The following is a 21621-nucleotide window of genomic DNA, read 5'->3' on the forward strand; positions in this document are numbered from 1 at the left end:
GCCAGTTTGACCGCTCGAATCGCACCAAATCGGAGTCTTTATGTGGCCTGGAAGAAGTGCTCAGTTGCCTCCAGCCCAGTGAGTTCGAGGACGAGCAGCTGTCGCGGTACAAGGGTGAGTGGCGTTATCTGAGTGTCGTGTTGACAGAGTTTGTACAATTGAAGGTGTGTGTGGGATTGATTGTTTACAATTTCTCCCTCACTCTTGCAGTAACTGAATGCTTTATAACCAAAACAGGGTGAATCTTCTGCTTTGTAAGAGGCTTGAAAGAAAGTCAGGATATGATGACAATGGTGATGTTGATGATGATGATGATGATTGTGTCTGAGATGCGTGTGTATAATTGGTTCTTCACTCAGTGCAGCTTCCAAACACTTAAGGTCCAAACTAAATATCTTCTTAAGTCGTGTATGAGACTGTTACTGTATACTTTTTACCTTCACCAATACCCCAGACAAGAGTGAATTTGAAAGGGAGCCTCCTAAGCATTGTAGAACACGGCTTTGTGTATGGCCTGTGTGTCTGAAGTAGGTGTATATTAGCCGGGTAAAGAGAAAAAGAGTTGGTGGTAAATAGGCTAAGTCCTAAATGACCAGTTAGATTAAGAAACGAAACGGAAAGTTAATGGATTCTGATGAAGGGGTGATTCTACATGTATGCTAGTGTTTGTGATGACCGTAATTTTCTTTTCTTGAATTTGTAGCTGCTGGATAATATTGTCTCATTCTAGAGTAAGATTTAGGTGTCTCATTTTTTTTTCCCTCTCTGTTTTTGTACATTACTTTTCATTAACTGGAATATATTTTAATAATACTTCATATACTTTACATTTTTTGTCGCGGGCAGAGAAGTTGTTAAGAGCTGCAGGTTTTTTTGTTCCTAATACTGGTGCATGTTTTTGTGTCGTAGGGATATGCTGTTATTTGTGTGTGTGTGTGTGTGTGTGTGTGTGTGTGTGTGTGTGTGAGGGATATGCAAATATTAGTGTGTATGTGTTTCAGTGATGCACTTACATTAGTGTGTTTGTCTGTGCCTCAGGAATGTGCTGGACGGACTTCGTGGCCTTCAAGGAGGGTGGCACGCAGGGTGACGAGTCCCCGGGGTCCACCGATGCGCAGGACTCCCCGCTACTGCCAGAGTCCACCACCACCCAGGCCAACCCGCCCATGGTGGCGCTCAATGACCGCGCCCTCCTCATCACTCCCGCCCGTCCCGAACAGCCCCGCCCCGACCCGCCCCGACCTGACCCCTCAGCCGACCCCGCCGCCGACAACAAGCAGGAGAAACAAGACCGCGTGTCGGCGCTCTTGTGCCTTGAACGGGAGACACCGCTACCCCGCAAGCGGCACCCGATGACCATAATGCGGACCATGAGTGAACGTTCCCTGGACCGTGGGAGGGCGGGGCTTCTCACACTGCTCAGCGAACGATATGCCGACCGCTCACCCCTCAAGACTCTCAGCAAATCTGGCAGCACCAAGTCAGCAGCGGCAGCGGTTGCGTCTACGGCCAGCGTGGAGAGGGCGCTGGAGGCCGCCCGCGAGAGTGTCCGGGCCTCGCTGACCAAGACGGAGACAAAGAGGCGGGAGGCGGTATGGGACCTCTTCCAGTCCGAGTGCGCCTTCCTCTACGACCACCTCATGGTTCTCAAAAACGTGAGTATTCCACCATCTTTGTTATGACTTCTTGTTTTACCATCCCTGTTTCGTGCGTCGCAAGTTCTTAGGCCAATGAGGGCAACACGAACTTGTTTTATTGTCATTATTGTTATACATTATGAAACTGCACCCAAACCATGACTGTAATCTTACTGCACCCTGTTACATAGGATAATCATGTCCACCCCCCACACCATCTTAAGCCCAGCCCATCCCACCCATTTCTTCGTCCCCCGTCCTTGAAGGGAATTAACCTACACTTCACTCAAACCACTAATCCCAGAACAAACTGTTTCACAGGATATACTTTCCTCCCCAGCCCCACCGCCCACAAACTTTCCAGCCCATCCCACCCGCTCTTCTTCTCATCACGCTTATTTCTCTACCTTCTATGACGTTTTTATGCCGCAGCTCAGGTCACATGTTCGACGGTCTCGCTTGTTTTCAGCTCACAAATAGATACCATAATGATAGTCTTTTTTGTATCAGAGCTGCTAAAGAACATGTTGCTGTTTTCTTTTTCTTTTCTTTGGACTCCTTTGTGCTGCTTCGTACTCTCAGAAACCCTCTTCGCAAGAACGTACCTAGAATTTATGTTAAAGGATTATGGCTACGTGAGTTGATTTCCCTCCCCTAGGACTTACTGTGAGTGCTTGTCAGTTAAATCTTCATAGGTAGATTAACTTGATTTGAAATTATTATTATTATTATTATTATTATTATTATTTTATTTGGGAATTGCGTCTTTCAAAAATCCTCCCCCCTTCCCCTCTTTTCCAGGCCTGCCTTTTCGCCCTGTCTGTCTCACTCTGACCGTAGCTGGCTTTGTCAAATCTGTCCACCTTTCTCCTCCTTACATCTCAATCCTGTCACGCTCAACCTGCTTCATATTTTGTTTTACTCTGCCCATTCTCACCCTGCTTTTCCAACTTCCTTACACTCTCTCACCCTTCCGACCTCAGATCTTGCCATTCTCAGTACCCTCTCCCACCCAGTCTGTCATAAATCCCCATATTGTCTCGCTCTAGTTACCTCAGATATTGCCTTCCTCTATCCCTTCTTGCCCTGTCTTTCTTATACCTCGACCCTGTCTCACTCTGGCTGGCTTGCGTCTTGTTTTTCACCCTCCTCTCCCCTTTTAAAATTACCTGAAGTCCTGATGGAATATCTATAGATCTACATGTTATATTTATGTGTAGGAATGTCAGCGTGTCCGTGTATAAGTATGAATGTGTCTGTTCATGTGGAGTAGCGGACTAACCTGACAGCGTGCAAATGTATGTGCATCTTTGTGCGTGAATAATTGTAGGTTATGTCGTTGTGTGTGCATGTATGTATATATTGAAGTCTGTGTGTAAGCATGAGCGTGTATGCCTGAACGTATTTAAGTGCATTTGTCAGTTTATGTAAATGTATTTTTCATTTGTACGTATAATTGTCTGCCTAGGACGTGTGAGTGAGTGGTATTGTGTCCATGTGAAAATAAGTATGAGAATCTGTCTGTGTATATATCTGCGTCAATCTGTATATTTATAAGTGAGAACTGAAACGTACCTACGCATGCTTGTGTATGTATGTGGATCCGCAGTTCTCATTTCCGCCTAATTTCTCGAGCACTGTCGCAGGAATGAGCTCGGTCACACAATTTCCGGAGCCGACAGACGCAGCGGGAAAGTTCGTAATCGGCGCATTTCTCGGTGGCAGATAATGGAAGGTGGAAGTAATCAGAATTTCCCTTAGCGCTATGTCTTGATTTCCTTCTCGGCTGTGCTACTGCTAAATACATCTTCCTCCTTGATCCCACGTTCAATTCTCAGTCTCATGTGGTTTATCAGTGAAAAGAATTACCTTGGATTGTTTTTCTTGTTGATTTCCTTTTTACTCATCCATGCCATTCTTCATGCCTCCCCGCTCTTTCATTCTCCTCTTCAAAATCATGCAGGAGAAGTTTGGATTGGTGTGTTTCAGATAAGGGGAGATGCTGGTTTATGTTAATCATATGAATTTCCCTGTTACCCCTGTTAATTTCCTCTTCCTTTGTTAATGCTAAATCTTCCTGGGCCGTAATGTCGTTGGCTGGCGAGTTTGTACCATGCCTACTTCTCAGCTACTTGTTTTACTCATGAAGCCTTAAAATAGCCTGTTTTATGATACTGACAAAGTAGATATTGAGGTATATTAAGCCATTATATTCAAAGTAAGTCGCCAAGGAAGAGATTCAGTACGAGGTCTTACCAGCGAGAGTACGGCTCCCTGTCTCTTGAGTTGCGTCTTTTTCTCCTCTAAATATATTTCTTGTCTACTCATTGAAGGCCCAAATTTACCTGCATCATCAATCTCTTCCTCCATTATAAGATCTCTCTGCCTCCTTAGCCCCTCCTTCAAGCTCTCAATCTCCGCTGGCATGTCATCGATCAGAAATTAATTGTTTTGCTTGATAAAATCGCAATTACCTACTTCATCTTATTCCCAGTTCATTCTCTCCTTACGTATAGATTATGAAATTGATTGTGTGTGTGTGTGTGTGTGTGTGTGTGAGAGAGAGAGAGAGAGAGAGGGATCAGAATTTCCTTTAGCTTTGTCCCTTGGTAATTTCCTTCTAGCTTACTCCCGGCAAATTTACACTCCTCAGACTCTCCTTCATTCTTCGCCTTCCTGCGGTCACCGTCTCACCACAGCCTTGCATTTCTTTCAGCCTACTTTTTCACTGGATATGCTGCTGATAGTTCTGCCACTTTCGTACTTTCCCCTTGTGTCTTGATCTCACTGTACGCCATCAATTTAGGCAGGATTATTCTTGGAATGATGATGATGATGATGGTGGTGATGATGGATAGGAGGTTCAGAGGGATGAGAAAGGGGAAGAGGAAGATGATGATGTTTCTCGGTAGGAGATAATAGTTCTTGGCCTGTGCTTGTGGCCATAATTTCCTTTAGGTGTTTCTCATGGTAATAGCCTTCTCACCTAATCTTGCCAAATTTACCTGCCTCTTCAGTGCACTCCTTCATTATCTCCCCAGCCTCTTTACCTCCCTCCCCCCACAATACCTCGCTTCCCTCCACTTACCTGCTGAGTCCTCTTAATCCCTTTCTGTCTCCCTCCCTCTTCCTTCCTCCCTTCCCCTCCTCTTCCATCCTCCCTCTCTTCCATGCTCCCCCTTGTTTGCTTTCCATCCCCCTTCCCCACCTCTCACCTTCATCCCTCTCCCATCTCTTTCTTCCATCGCTCACCCTTCTCTTCACCTGTGATTCCCTCTCTCTCATCCATGCTTCCCTCCCTCTCATCTCTCCCTCCTCACTCACTCACTTCCCTCCCACTCATCTGTTTCCGTCCTTCATCCCTCACTACCCTTCCTCTACCTCTCATACTCTCCCCTTCCTCTACCTCTCATACTCTCCCCTTCCTCTCCCTTTACCTTTCACACACTTCCCTCCCCGTTTTCTTATACTCTCCCCTCCGTCCCCTCTACCCATCACATGCTCCTCTCCCTCACCCTCTGCTTCTCACATCCTCCACTCCGTCTCTCCTATCTCCATACTTCCCCCTCCCCCCTCCCGCCTTCTTCTCACACTCTCCCCTCCCTCTCACACTCTCGCCTTCCTTCCCCTATTTCTCACAGTCTCCTCTTCCTCTCCTCTTTTCTTTCACACACACCCTCCCCTCTCCCCTGCCGCTCATACTTTCCCCTTCCTTCCCTCATTTCTGACCGGATCCCCCTGCCATACACACCACCATACCTCCACCCCTTACCCTTCATCGCCTCATTTCCATCTTCCCCTTCCTCCTTTCACCTCTCCCCTCTCCCTTTCGTCTCTCCTTTTCCCATTCCATTTTCCCTCCCCTTCCCTCCTCCCTTCCTTCAACCTTCCCATCCCTCTTGCTCACTCCCCATCCCTCTTGCTCTCTCCCCCTTCCCATTTCTCATCCTCTCCCTCTTTCACCATCTCATCTTCCCCTGCCTCCCATCTCCTACCCTTCACCATCGCTTCCCTTTCCCATTCCCATCATACACCCCCTCCCCCTTCCCCTTCCTCTCCCCTTTCCCCTCTTCTCCCCTTCCCCTCTTCTCCCCTCCCCCCCCTCCCCTCCCCCCTCTAATGTAAACAGCCACTGATCCCAGCTCAAATCAATATACACTTAATTGCCTCGAAACATACAAATCCTGATTAAAAAGTTTCACTGCCAACCGTGCTCTCTCTCTCTCTCTCTCTCTCTCTCTCTCTCTCTCTCTCTCTCTCTCTCTCTCTCTCTCTCTCACACACACACACACACACACACACACACACACACACACACACACACACACACACACACACACACACACACACACACACACACACCTCAGTTTTAATAATATCACTATCAGTTCCCTCACGGTCGGCAGAACCCCTAGTATGATATTTCTACCACTTTGAACTCTTATTTATTTATTTTAAGCTGAGGATGAGCATAGCAGCCTGAAAGTGGTAAAAATGAAAAATGTATAAATCATAGCGCTTCCAGTTACACCCGATCATTGCATTGTAAAGTCAGATTACATTGGTGCATAAAAAAACATTGTGAATAAACTCGATTTTCTCTCTCTCTCTCTCTCTCTCTCTGTATCAAACTCATGTATTTTCTTTACCCCTTATATCGACTCTGGCTCTCAGGAGCAGACACACACCGTCACCTCCAGGGGTTTTCTGACGGATAAGTGTATAACTGCGATTGGCGTTCTCCTTGATGGATTCGCGGAAGTTAAGAGGCTGCCGATTCCCGTACCTGAGAGAGAGAGAGAGAGAGAGAGAGAGAGAGAGAGAGAGAGTGTGTGTGTGTGTGTGTGTGTGTGTGTGTGTGTGTGTGTGTGTGTGTGTGTGTGTGTGTCCTTCCGTCCCTACTCAGCAACGACCTCTCTTACCCTTGATGCACCACCACCCTTCCTTATCGTACTGTGGCATCTTCTCTCTCTATCTCGTTCTCGGTCTTCCTCACCTTCTCCTACTCACCCCACTTCCAGATACTCTCCTAGTTAATCTCTCCCACTCACCGTACATCCATATTCTCTCCTAGTTAATCTCTCCCTCTCCATTAGTACCAGATGACCAAACCACCTGAGTATTTCTTCTTCACTTTCTCACAAGATCATAACATTAAAATAACCAGTGTTCAGTATACCATAGTTCTCTGTTCTGTATCAGTTCTCTCTCCCTCTCTCTCTCTCTCTCTCTCTCTCTCTCTTTCTCTTATTTTGTGGTAAGCTTGGTTAGATTTAGAGTTACAGAAAATGTAATATAATAGAGAAAAAATATGCATGCGAAATGGAGCCAGAATTCCGAAGGCTAATGTGTTGTATGAATTTCTGCCCCCGCCCTTCTCTCTCTCTCTCTCTCTCTCTCTCTCTCTCTCAGTGATGATTATAACTAAGATGATGATGGTGATGATGATGAACGAGTTGATTAAACTATAGTACGTTAATTTTTACCTTTCATCACAGAAATTGATGCTTTTTTTTTTTTTAATTGGTAAAGTTTGGTTCAGGATCTACCCCACCCTAACCAAACCTTACCTAATATCGCCTCACCTAACTTAATCCAACCCAACCCAACCCAACCCAACCTAACATAATTTAACAACCTAATCAAACCTAACCTAGACGGGACATCCTTTAGTCCTATCTCCAGCATACTTAACTTACAATAACAAGATACTTTTAGCTTTCATTTAGTTCTCGAATAAACTAAAACACTCCATCGGAGGTCTATCAGCTAATGCGACACCGATGCCTACCTTTCATCCAGTCCATCAGAGCATTACTTTAGCTTTGATCATACGTGTATCAGCTGCCTGGGCACAGCGGAAAGGGGGCAGTGGGGTATAGCGGAGGGTCAGTATACCACGCAACACTGTTTTCGTGTGTTGCGGGAACGGCTCATTCAGTGTTATTAATGCCTACCCAGCATAATTTTCTACTTCCCATAACGCTATTCATGTTTTATAGTATTTGTGTGTGTGTTTTATTATGTTACTTGCTCGCATGGCTGTTTACTAGTAGCACATAGCAGCCATAATATCTGCTTTTCCCAGGGCAGCAGACTGAGCCGTTCCCGCAACTTGGGTTGCGTAATATATGGCCCAGCCTGTATTTTTGTTCTTGGTCTGCCACCCGTTTGTGTGACTCTCTATCTCTCTCTCTGTATATATATATATATATATATATATATATATATATATATATATATATATATATATATATATACTGTATACAAACACACACACACACACACACACATCTATCTCTCAATCGACGTATCTCCATCTCACATAGCGTTGATCAAACACGTCTTAGTGGATACCGGATAGTCCATCCTGTCAGGCTGAAGGGAGCAGTGGACTGTACTGTATTATACCGCTTGCTCTGAATCACTGCAGTATATCCCAGTCTTCTCTCAGTAACTCACTGTCTCACTGACTCACTATCTTACTATCTCACTCTCTTACTAACCTACCGTCACACTCTCTCACCGACCTACTATCCCACTCTGATTCACTAGCTCACTGTCTCCTCTGACCAACTAATCTTTGTCTCCGTCAGTCTGTCCCACCATCTCATTGTTACAAAGTGCGCTTCTCACTGATTTATCCTGCTTCACTCTGCGTCACACTACCTTACCTCACCCTACCACACTGCCAGTGCTTCACTCTACATTACTGCCTCACTCCAACTCACCCTACCTCACTGTCTCACCCAACCTCACTGTCTCACCCAACCCCACTGGCTCACCCAACCTCACTGTCTCATCCAGCCTCACTGTCTCACCCTATTTAACCCCTGTCCAGTCGTACGTACAGTACTACCTTCTTATCAGCCACCTCACTCTAATTCAGTGCCTTGCTCTTCCTCACCCCCTCTCTACCTCACCCTGCCTCACTCTTTCTAATCACCTCTCTGCCTCACCCTTCCTCACTCTGCCTAATCTCTACCCCACCCTGCCTCACTTTGCCTAATTCCCTCTCTACCTCACCCTGCCTCACTCTGCCTAATCCCCTCTCAGCCTCACCCTGTCTCACACTGCCTCACACCTTCTATACATCACCCTGCCTCACCCCATGTCTGCCTCATCCTACCTCATTGTGTTTAAGCCTCCTCCACTAACTGAGATTGAGCACCGTAATGGAGCACCCAAGACCATTAGATTCCCTTTAGATGTGGCTTGGATCCCTTTTATTTTCCATTAGCCCATCAGGTTATCACTTATGGATGGAGGTTCGGAAGGCCTATGTGTGGGGATTGATTTTAGGTACTTATTGGAGAGAGAGAGAGAGAGAGAGAGAGAGAGAGAGAGAGAGAGAGAGAGAGAGAGAGAGAGAGAGAGAGAGAGCGGCAATTACCTCAACAGATGTGTGGCGGTTAAATAGGACAGATATGAATGTGATGTGTGGTATGTGGCAAATGTGTGGTGTGGTGTGGCGTGTTGTGGGATAGGATGGGATGGGATGGGGGAGGTGGTGTGAGAGCAGAGTGTGGTGTGTGGTGAGGTGTGATAACAGACATGAGTTTGGTGTATGGTGACGTATGAGGACAGATATGAGTATGGTGTATGGTGAGGTGGAGGGCAGATGAGTGTGGTGTATGGTGCGGTGTGAGGGCAGGTGAGTGTGATGTATGGTGAGGTGTGTTACGAGTGTGGTGTGTGACAGGAGTGGAGAGCAGGTAGGAGAGAGATGCTTGTTATGAGGGACAGATATAAGGCATGTGGCGTAAGGTTGCCTATGTGTGATATGTGGGAGTGGTGTGGTGTGGTGTTATGAGTGAGGTGTGTAGTGTGGTGTAGTGTGATATGAGTGAGGTGGGTAATGTGGTGTGGTGTGGTATGAGTGAGATGTGTAGTGTGGTGTGATGTGGTATGAGTGAGGTGTGTGACATGAGGTCCCTGAGGTAAGGTAGTATCAGATCTGCCTGGTGTAATGGAGGGCGTGTAACCTGTGACCTTTGGCGGGTCACTCTGCTTCCTCTTTCTGTTCCACTCTCGTCGCCCTTTTGCTCTTCTCTTTCATTGTTGTGTCGTCTCTCACCATGATATTGACTATTTCTTGTTGAGATTATTTTTTAAAGCTGAATAAAATCATGTGCTAGCTAAAATATACTAACAAAATGTCGGTTTTAATTAATTCAATGAGGAAAACATGCTGAAGAAAAGAGAAAGCAAAATTAAGTTAGAAAATGTATTAAGTGTAGCTGTGAATTGAGCATCGTTCAGACTACCTTTGGCTCCATCCCACTTACGATAACATTTCCACATACGGCTCCTCCTCATTTAGTTACGTTCATAACCCCTGTCCTGTTCGAACCAGTCTGCAATTGCCAGGGTAAGAATAAGGTGTAGTACTTGTCATGTGCATCTCAGTACATTGTGCATCGCATTACATTCTTCTTCCCTCCAGATTTATTCTTCATCTTTCCTTCATCTTTTCTGCTGTTTCTTCATGGTCCAGGCATTACTCCCTCCCACATTCTCTTAATGTGCGTCATTTCCAGAGATAAGTAGCTTACATATCAGGCGAAAAGACCCACAACATGATAAGCTTCTTTGTGGGAGTTTGAAGCCCACAAAAGACTTTAAGATAACCGTCCTGATAATGCTGAAGTAAATGGTTAGTACGCTGGCAAACTTCACTTTCACATGTTACTACAGATATGTAAACAGGAATAAAAAGTTTCGTTGTATGCATAAAAAAAATAAAAATAAAACGAATGTGAAATCGACCCTATGAAAGGAAGGCTTTGTTTTATTCTCAGTCCCCTACCTTGACACGCACGCACGCACGCACGCACGCACGCACGCACGCACGCACGCACGCACGCACGCACGCACGCACGCACGCACGCACACACACACACACACACACACACACACACACACACACACACACACACACACACACACACACACACACACACACACACACACACACACACACACACACGCACACACACACACACACACACACACACACACACACACACACGGACGCATTCCCTTCACCCTAGTCACAGACACCGTCTTCCTGCAACCATACCATCGCATCACACATTCCTCTACTCTCTGATCAGTGGGCTGCTTTAACACACATACTCGCGAATCTCCCCAGTTTTTATTTTGTCTCGTATCCGTCTGATGCAATTCTTTACTTTCATCACAGAAACTAAGGGGTATGCTTCGCCTTTCATGCCCTCACTATTAATAATGTGGCTGTAACTTCGTTGTTTTTTACCGTCTCTCCTTTCTTTCTGTTCCACCCTTGTCTGAACAGTTTTCATTCTCTCTCTCTCTCTCTCTCTCTGAGGCCTCTTCATCCATCTCCCCCTCTTGTTTATTCACGATCCATTACCACGCCTTCTCCACTCTCGAACCGTCTCCTTTCCGTCCTCCCTCCCTCCAGCTTTTTCACTCCCTCCCCCCTTTCCCGCTCTCCTTCGACTACTCCTTCCACCTCATCTCATCTTTCTGCCTCATTCCCCAACCTCCACCTCAACCAGTCCTACCATTATCCCATTCCAGCCCATCCATCCCGTCATTCTTACCCTGCCCCCCCACCGCACGTAGCAATTTTACACCATACCATCACAAACCAACCCCACCAATAACCCACTCCATCGCATCCAACCCAGTCACAGTCTACCCTACCTCACCTGTCAGTTTTACCTAATACCTCCTCACTCATCCCCATAATTACCCATCTCCTCCCCATCCAACCCCGTCATGCTCAGGTACACCGCCCCATAGTCAAAATTTCCCCATCCACCCCAACTAACCCCGCCATTTCCTCACGTAAGCCTATCCAACCCCGTCATCCCTCTCCCTTTGCCTCTCCTCATCCCGCTGTCTCACCATTTTTTCCCCCCGTCTCACTCGCTCCCTTCCTTCCCCTCTACCTGTCTCTCTCTTCTTTTTCCCTCCTCCCTTTCTCTCTCCCTTTCCCACTTCCTCTCCCACACTCTTTCGCCCCTCGCTTTCTCTCCTTCTTGTCTTTCTCCCCCTCTCTCTCCCCTCCCTCTTGTCTTGCCCCCTCCCCTATCACTCACCCCCAATGCTGTATTAGAAGATGAGACACCCTTGTCAACTACGTCGGAGCCTCCCCCCCACTCACTCTCTCTCTCTCTCTCTCTCTGCTTTTCCCGTCTCCCATTTTCTGTCTTTCTTTTCCTGTCTGCCGTTTCTCTTATCTCTCATTCCATGCCTTTATTACCTTTCAATTCTATTGCTGCCTTCCATTCCTTTCCTTTATTGTCCTGCACCATCTGTCTTTCCCCTATGTCCCTGCTTCATTCTGGTTCTTTCTCTGCCTCTCATCTTCACTTTCCTTTCCATGGCCTTTCCTTCTACTTTACTTTTCCTTCTCCCACTCTCTCTTTCCTTGCTTCTCTTCTCCTACGTCTTCATGCTTTTTACGTGCATCTCTTTCTCCTTTCTTTTCCTTCCTCTTATTCACTATCTTTCACTCATTTCCTCCTTTTATATCTTTTCCCAGCATACCTTTCCCACTCTCTTCTCGAGCCTCTCTTCTCTTACCTCTTCCCATAATGTTGCCTAAGTCCTCATCTACCTGAGTGGACAGCCTCATCTTTTGTCCAGAGAGAGAGAGAGAGAGAGAGAGAGAGAGAGAGAGAGAGAGAGAGAGAGAGAGAGAGAATGTTGCAGAGAAAATACGTAAACAAATGAAAACAAATAAAAATAGTGTAGTGGATTCGTGTCTTGATTTCAGAGTGCTTTGAAATAGCCAGATGAAATAATTAACCCCACATATACCATCATTCTGTTTACTCTGAGGATTGAACAGTTTTTGCCCGACTTGGACTCCCTTCAGGCCACGGCATTGATATAGTTACAAATAATCTCAGTTGTTTTTATGTGGGTACGATTTTTCTCTGTCCTCGTAATTTCTTTTTGCCTGTCCAGGGTTGGGTAAAATACAGCAGTTATATTCGTGCGTTAAGCAGGTTAGTTGATTGAAGTATTGCAGGAAAAATACTGAAAAAATATAATGTGACTGTGCCTCAGGGGTAAAGACTAGAGCAAACACGTAAAGAAACACCCCTCCCCCCAACATGCACACAGATGAACACGCACTTGCATACATATACTCGCATAAACACACACACACACACACACACACACACACACACACACACACACACACACACACACACACACACACACACACACACACACACACACACACACACACACACACACACACACACACACACACACACACACACACACACACACACACACACACACACACACACACACACACACACACACACAAAGACCCTTCTATCCTCTCTGCTGTCTACTGAGGGCGGTCACGAATAGTTCCAGTACTAATTGGACGCAACTGGATAAACTCACATCGAAATTACTCAGTACATGTTAGTTTATTTTGCACCAATCTCAGCCTTTCAGATTCTGTCACTGCATATATGTCAGTTTGTATCTAATTCTGTCTATATTATTTTTAGTTACATGGCTGTCAGCCTCTGTTTTTTTTTTTCAATCTGTCATTGCATATCTCTGCCTGTATCTGTCTATCTATAGTCATCTATATATCTATCCATCTATCTACCTATCTATATCAGTATTAATTTTTCTATTTATCTGTCTATCTGTCTATCTATGTCTTAATCTATATGATATTAGTTGACTTACGGGTGTAGCCAGATCACTCAGGGGGAGACCGGTAGATCAATAAAATACCAACTTATTGATAGGATATACAACACACTAGGCTATGGCAGATTCTGGTACCCTGGCTATGTCGAGCAGGCCATCGCAAGGGCACGATGTGGCGGAAGATGTTCAAAGATGAGGGAATGTCCACGAAATGAGACGGCTGATGGAGGTGGAGAACATCAGAGGGAGGCAGAAAGGAGGAATTTGAGGTAGTTTGGGACATGTCTAGAAGATGAACCAGGGGAGGTGCGTGAGGGGAAGAAGTAGTGTAGAGGCGCCAGGTCCTCGCCGGAAAGGTAGACAGAGGAAGACATGAGACGAGGTAGCGTGCTCTTACCGTAAATCTAGACATAGGAAGACATGGGGCGAGGTAGCGTGCTCTTACCTTAAATCTAGACGTAGGAAGACATGGGATGAGGTAGAGTGCTCTGACCTTATCTCCAGAGCTATTTTTAGAGAGTGAGCGTAAAATTGATCGAGTGGAGGAGTGCTATCAGATGAGCCCGACTGAATCATGCTACGTGTAAAATAGGCAAAACCGATGACGATGAAAAATGAATGAATAACTATCGTCGTATGTATGTATGTATAAAATTCTCTGTAGCTTTCATTTCACATCTGTCAGCTTATCTATTATCTGTATATCTATCATTGCATATCGATCTGGCTATCTGTATATCTCATTGCAAATCAATCTTTCCATCTGTATGCCTGTCATGGCATATCCGTCATATTATATACATACGTACGTTCTCTGTCTGTCTGTCTGTCTGTCTGTCTCTCTCTCTCTCGTGAAGATCTCATGGCTGGATTCCCTCGGCCAGAACTTGTGTGGAAAAGGTCAGGATTAATTCCTTATGAAGCAAGAGACCGAGTAGAGTGGGTGGAGTGGGTGGAGAAAGAGAAGGAAGGAGGGAAGAGTAGGAGCAAAAGGAAAGGGGAAAAAGGAAGAGGGGAGGGAAGGAAATGAGATAAGAACGACCGAAAGAAGGAGAAGTCGGAGAAGAAAGTGAGGGTGTGGAGGGAATTGGAGGGGGAATATGGAGGGAGGGAAGGAAGGACTTCACAGGAATAGAGAAGAAAGGAAGGAAGAGAGGAAGGAGATGAGAGAAAGGGGAAGAAGGAAGGAGGGAAGAAGCAAGTTGATGGAAGATTGAAATGAAGTTGGGAAGGAGAGAGGGAGCAAGATGAAAGATGAAAAAAAAAGAAAAGGAGGGAGGGAAGAAAGGATAAGTAAGAGGAAGCAGAAGGGAGAGAAAGTAAAGTAAGATAAGGAAGGATGGATAGAAGAAAAAGAAGCGAGGGAAGGAACATGAGAAGTCAAATATCAAAGTCAGTAAAGCAGGAAAGCGGGAGGAACGAAGAGAAACAAGAGGAAAGAGAAGGGGAAGGAGGAAAAGAATTAAGGAAGGAGGGTGCAGAAGGAGGAAGGGAGATAGGAGGAAGGAAACAGAAGAAAGGAAAGAGTGGCAGTGTAAAGTGAAAGCAAAAATGTGAGAGGAGAGAGAGAGAGAGAGAGAGAGAGAGAGAGGCTATGCAACAGGAGCACAAGAACGGCACAGTGATAAAGTGAGAGTAGAGAGTGTAGTGAAAGCGACAGGGACCAGGCACAGAGGAAATAACATTAAATAATAGACTCTCTCTCTCTCTCTTTCTCTCTCTCTCTGGTACCTGGAGCTTTACTGGCCACAACTCCGACTCCATGATAACGGCTCTTACATCACTTCCAGATTATTTTATTAAGCTTAAAAGGGATTATATTTAAGCTGGGGAGATTATATCGTGTCTTCATTAACTCCTCAGCAAATAGTGGACTGTTCAAAGTCGAGGAAAGTCGTTCAAAAGTGGTAGTAGTAGTAGTAGTAGTAGTTATAGCCTAAAGTTCCAACATCCTTATTTAGCGTGATGGAGATGCTGTGTAGGGATGTTTGTAAGTAGGCAGCAGATCCACCGTCTAACATCAGTACCACCGCGTGAAGGCGTCCTTATCCAGCAGCAGTAAGGGATGATATTCAGATTGGAAGGGTCAGTGGAGGCTATCTAATCTTCAATCTCATTTTCTTTTCTTTTCTTTTTTTTTTCTATCTTCACCTGCCTCCCCGCCAATTCAATTTTCTGCCTCATTTAGCTTTCCATTTTCTCTATTGCTCTCACTTGTTACACTCACTTTATCTCCTATGTCTCTCGTAAATTTTCTACTCTCTGTCTGTCTGTTTCTGTCTGTGTCTGTCTCTGTCTGTCTGTCTGTATGACTCTCTCTCTCTCTCTCTCTCTCTCTCTCCAGCCTCCTCCATCCAATGCATACGAAAATCCCTACATATGTAACAACATCCAATTTCTTCTTAGAGAGAGAAAGGGGGGGGGGGAAATGGGTCCAGTGATTCCAAAGAAATGATTTTACTTATATAAAGAAAAAAATAAAAGTTCTATAAAAGACAACACTTTGGTGGCTGAGGGAGGGGCGTTTGATATAATACTCATATTTTTTCGTTGTTATTACCTTATCCTAAATTTTTCGTTCTAGCTCACTTTTCATGATTATTTATTACACGGTTGTCCCCAGTCTGTGTTCAGTGCTCTGGTGTGTCCCATGTATGTATGTATGTACTTACTGTATGATGAATGTATGTCTGTATGTACGTATGTATGTATGTATGAATGCGTAATGTGTATATATGTATGATGTATGTATGTATATATATGTATGTACGAATATATGATGTATGTATGTATGTATTATGTATGTATAATGTACCGTAGCGGCTTACTTGGACACGCCTCATGAATTAAATGATCAGCCATGCAATAAATAAAATAAATAAATAAATAAAGAGACAGAAAGGGTTTATGGGGAGAAGAAACAGTGCAGGGTAGATGCTGGTAGAGGTGGGTGAGCCGTCGCCACAACACACAAGAATTTACCAGGTGTGGGGCGAAGGGGGTAATATCTAGGACAGCCTGTGTAGCCTGTGATTTTTATTCGTTTTAAGCTTCTGATCACAAGGACGTCTTTCAAAATTGAGAGAGAGAGAGAGAGAGAGAGAGAGAGAGAGAGAGAGAGAGAGAGAAATAACATGTTTCAAACGCTTAAGAGGACATGGAGAAAAATGCGTCAAAAGGTTCCAAAGTTTACATGCATTTTACAGACACAAAAATAGACCTGTGCTATTTTGAGCCTGCACCTGTTGCTGGACGAGGGAAGGGCGTGCACCTGCATTTTTGTTTGCAGTCTGTTAACTTTATTATACATGCGCGCGCACATACTGTACATAAATGCACACACACACACACACACACACACACACACACACACACACACACACACACACACACACACACACACACACACACACACACACACACACACACACACACACACACACACTCTCTCTCTCTCTCTCTCTCTCTCTCATTTATTTATGTTTTCACCTGGTTTTGCGTGATTATTTTTTCTGGATTAACTGCACGTGCCGCTCAGTGTGTTTGTAACTGCGCTTTATTTTTTTTCTTATTTCTTTCTTTTCCTTTTTTTGTACCTCAGGCGCCATATTCTCTCCCGTAAAATTAGTCCTTGTTTACAGCCAAATTTTTTCAGTTTATTTCATTTTTTCGCTGCTTTATATATTTTTTTTCTGTATGATGACGCCCTTTTTATTTTTTACTCGATATTTACGTAAACATAAACATTCAGCTCAGACTCCTTGAACTGGAGAGGTTAGATTGAGCCGTCATTTACCCATTTACAACCAGATTTCTCCCCGTAGCTGGGGAAAATCGTCTGGAGAAAGTAAGAATGAAGTAAGGAGAGTGGCACCTTCGTAATGGCGTGATTTACCTCTCTTACGATCCATATTCATCAGTTTATATCATGTTTTATCACTGCTTTTAATCTCTGACGGTTGGTTTTATTTCGCCTTGCTTTTCTGTGTCCCTCTTTCATCTCTGCTTTATTGCTGTATTGTGTTAGTGTGATTATTTCTCCCTGCTCTCCCTAGATGGTCTTGGCTCAGCTTAGGGGAGACTTAGAAATGGATTTAGCTGCAGTTCTCATTAACACTTTTATCGGTCCATCTCTCCGTGTAAAAGTTATTTAATAGTTTGAATTCCTTGTATGCAGCTGGTCAACTCTGGAACTGTCTTCATTTTTATTTCTCTAACATTATTTTGATCTCCCGTCCTCTAAGTGCTGTGTGTACTGACATTTCGAAGTACCAGCAATATTTCTCGCCCAGCCATATTCTTCTTTGCAAAAAGACAACAGTTTTCTCATGCGATAAACACGGTGCATTATTTGGAACCTCATGCCACATTATTTTTTTTTTTTCCTTCGGCGTTGGTAACATTTTGTATTTTCCTTCCCCGCGCTGCCTCTCTCTCTCTCTCTCTCTCTCTCTCTCTCGAAAAATACGGAGCCAGGTGTGACGAGGTATCCTGGGACAAGCGTACAAATGCAGTGGGCCAGGTATATGGGACAGGGGTGGTGGAACAGGTTGGTGTGTTGGGACAGGTTTGGTGGGACATGTGCGATGGGATAGATGCGATGGAACAGGCTCTATTGGGACACGTGCAGTGGAACAGGTGTGGTGGAATAGGTGTGGTGTGGTGGGACAGGTGTGGTGGAGCAGGTGTGGGGCAAGGGTTCCTAATTATGTTGAGAGCTACAATTACTGAGTGGTTCCAGGTCGTAACCTCTCCTCGTTTGGGGTCTCGTGTGTGTGTATATGTGTGTGTGTGTGTGTGTGTGTGTGTGTGTGTGTTTGTGTGTGTGTGTGTGTGTGAGAGAGAGAGAGAGAGAGAGAGAGAGAGAGAGAGAGAGAGAGAGAGAGAGAGAGAGAGAGAGAGAGAGAGAGAGCATGGAAGCTCCCAAGTGAGAAAGTTAGAGCAGCGACTAAGTCTGAAAAGTTAAAGCAGGTTGAATGTAGGGGTGAAGTGTGAGCTTTTAAGAGTCTGCAACTGTGAGAGTGCGTGTGTGCATGTCCCTGTGTTTGTGTCTGTGTTTGTTTGCTTGTCTGTGTGTATCCATCGCATCCACTGAGTGTCTGTGGGTGTGTTTGTGCCTGCACAGGTGGCACCGATATGACAATACTCTGTTCACTTTTCCTCTGCCCAAAATTCCCATCCCTCCATCTTGAATGGTGAGATATAACAATAGATTAACACCAGGATGTGATGCTAGTCACGGAGAAGTGCTACAGAAAGAATGTAGAGCCACAGTATTCTCTTTTTCTGCCACTGAGCTACGAGAAATAAGCCACAAAAGGACGAATATTTAACGCCAAGTTAAAGTAAATGAAATACAGGAAGAGGAGCTTCCTTGTTAAAGAATGTCCCTCAATTCCCACCCTATCCCCCGAAAGAAGGGTGGTGGACTTCTTGAGGAGGGCGATTTCACCCCGCAGTCCACCGGGTTCACAATCAGATGGGCTTGGGTTTGTAGATTCTATTATTATCAGCCGTGCAGGAAATTATAAACTATCCCCTCAGCCATGTGCCCTCCCATACTTAGTGCTCCTTTCAGGTGCAGTGTAGGGCGGCGGAGAAGTAACAAGACTACAATTAAAAATAAAATGAATTCGAAAAATGCATCAAAATTATAAATATTGACAGCACGGGGGTCATGTCAGGCTGTCAATTTTTGCATAGTCCCAGTCTTTCTGTAGTAGGTGACCCCCCCAAAAAAAAAATGTTACGGCCAGGTCCCCAATTGAACTGATGGGTGAACAGGAATATGGGGGAACAGTCTTTGTCCAAGAGTTCGATCGGCAAGGAGAACTGAACCATGTGTTTTCAGTTGCGAGCTTGAGTTGCTAAAGCACGTACCACCAACTCTCTATAAAACGCTAGTGAAATGTTGGGGAAAAAAAAAATCGACGCAGGGAGAGACGTATTGAGAGACGGTTAAAAAGGAAAGAAAAATGAAAGCAGAAGAATTAAAATGAGTACGCTATTGAACTTAGAAGAATGAGAAAAATCGACAGAAAGAAAGAAAAGCATTAGTCAGCATGTAAAAGGAAAAGACGAAAAAATCCACACAAATGAATATTGACGAAAAAGACAAAAAAATCGACATAGAGGGAGAGAATCATTAATCAGGAAGTAAAAGATACAGAAGAAAAAGATAGGCAAAAAATTACAAATAAAAGTTTGACGAAGTCAAAGAGCAAGAAATTGAGAGAGAGAGAGAGAGAGAGAGAGAGAGAGAGAGAGAGAGAGAGAGAGAGAGAGAGAGAAATTAATTGACATGTAGAAGGAAAAGAAGAAAAAGTAGGCAGATATTAAAATGAATGTTGAACAGAGAGAGAGAGAGAGAGAGAGAGAGAGAGGAAAGGAGGGAATCGTCACAAAGGGAGAGACTAATTACAGACACGTAAAAAAGGGAAAATAATAAACAGAAAAATGTAACTGAGCTGAAAATAAAACAGACTTCACCCTCAGTCGTTTCCCCCCAGTACATACTGTTGCTCTTAAATTTTGCACAGTGGGTTAGCCGTGTTGGCAGGAGTGTGCATCGACTTTTGTGTGTGTGTGTGTGTGTGTGTGTGTTAGAGAGAGAGAGAGAGAGAGAGAGACAGTGTGTGTGTGTGTGTGTGTGTGTGTGTTTTGTGTATGCAAATGCTTCTCTGTGTATGTGTGTTTGTGTCCGTTTTTTCTGTTGTTTGTTTGTGTGCGTGCTTTTTTCTGTGTCTGTTTATTTGTGTATATGCGTTTTTCTGTGTCTGTGTTTATTTGTGTCTGTGTACCATCGCTCACACCCCACTACTTGAACGATCGGTGTGTATAGAGGGGGAAAAGATGGACAAACAGAGGGGAAAAAGTTTAAAGATAAATGGAAATATTGGTATAGTGGAGGAGAGGGGGAAAACTGACTGACAAGAGAAAGGTTGGTATGGAAGATGAAAGGGAGGGGAAAAATGGAGGAAAAAATCTATTGGTGAAGGGAAAACATTGACGTAGTGGAAGAAAATATTAACTGGTAAATAGAAAAAAATGTAGTTAAAGAAGGAATAAATTTGCAGCTAAAATTTAGTATCAGTGAATAAATTTACAACTAAAATTAAGTAATTGAATAAATTTACATCGTACGTTGTATATCAGTGAATAAATTTGCAGTTAGAATAGATAGTGTGTAAATTTAAAGTTATAGTTGTCAGTCAATAAGAATACAGCTAAAATTACTTAGTGAATAAATTTACAGCTAAAATTAAACAGTGAATAAATTTAGAGCTGAAATTAAATATCAGTGAGTAAATTTACAGGATAAATAAATATCAGTGAATAAATATACAGCTAAAGTTAGGTATCAGTGAATAAGTTTACAGCTAAAATTAAATATCAGTGAGTAAATTTACAGCCAAAATTAAATGAGTAAATTCACAGCTAAAATTAAAATCAGTGAATAAAATTACAGCAAAAATTAAATATCTGTGAATAAATTTACAGGAGATATTAAGTATCAGTAAACGAATCTACAGCGAAAAATAAATATTAATGGGGTGGACAGGAGGAAAACATTGGCAAAGATACGAAGAAAATCAGTTATTGTAAGAAAAACATTGATAAGGTAGAGATGAAAAATGGTAATTAAGAAAAAAAAATCAGTGGGGTGTAGAAGGAGCAAAATTATGCTACCAAGTTTAGGCATTGATGTAGAGGAAGAAGAAAAGTATATCGTAAAAAAAAAAAAAAAAAGAATGATTGTGAAAGTGAAGCTGAGAAATAAATTCGATTGATGAAAGGTAACGATGACTGTAGGAGACAGTAAAATCATAGTTGGTGAAAAGAAAATGCCTGGTAAAGAGAGAGAGGGGAAAAGCAGAGTTGTCAAGAGTAATTATTCCAGCGAGAGAGAGAGAGAGAGAGAGAGAGAGAGAGAGAGAGAGAGAGAGAGAGAGAGAGAGAAATACAAGAATGTCTTTTACGATTTAATCCTGACGGTTTTAATTCTGCTTAAGAGAGACTTTTCTATTTTGAAGGATTAGGCACAGCTTTGCTAAACTTTGATAAAATTCTTCAGTACCAGAGGTCGTTCCGAAGATGAGTAACATCGCCTGGTATCAGCAACAAAAAGTTAATAATTACATCATCCTCATTTAGAGCATAAGTGGAACAAGGAAAAAAACTGACATCTCGCAGAGCTTGACATCTTTTGGAAAATTATAGTATATTTGGAGTATTTCGATGCTTGTTATAATTTTTAAGGTCCAGAAAGTATAGACTGTTGTGTAGGACTAAAAAAAATGAAAGT

At 43.8% G+C, this 21621-nt stretch overlaps 1 protein-coding gene across 3 annotated transcripts in view; it reads left to right on the forward strand.

Moving 5' to 3' along the window:
• Positions 1-21621, forward strand: part of LOC145397755 (uncharacterized) — a 602404-nt gene that overhangs the window by 501121 nt on the left and 79662 nt on the right. For all 3 annotated transcript variants that reach the window (XM_080270779.1, XM_080270777.1, XM_080270778.1), the window contains exons 7-8: positions 6-114; positions 1039-1655. In XM_080270779.1, the coding sequence (XP_080126905.1) occupies positions 6-114; positions 1039-1655 (726 nt within the window). The remainder of the gene's footprint in view (positions 1-5; positions 115-1038; positions 1656-21621) is intronic.

The sequence above is a fragment of the Coenobita brevimanus genome, chromosome 43 (assembly GCF_032717465.1).
Source record: "Coenobita brevimanus isolate Jiangsu-jjx chromosome 43, ASM3271746v2, whole genome shotgun sequence".
NCBI classification, from domain to species: Eukaryota; Metazoa; Arthropoda; class Malacostraca; order Decapoda; family Coenobitidae; genus Coenobita; species Coenobita brevimanus.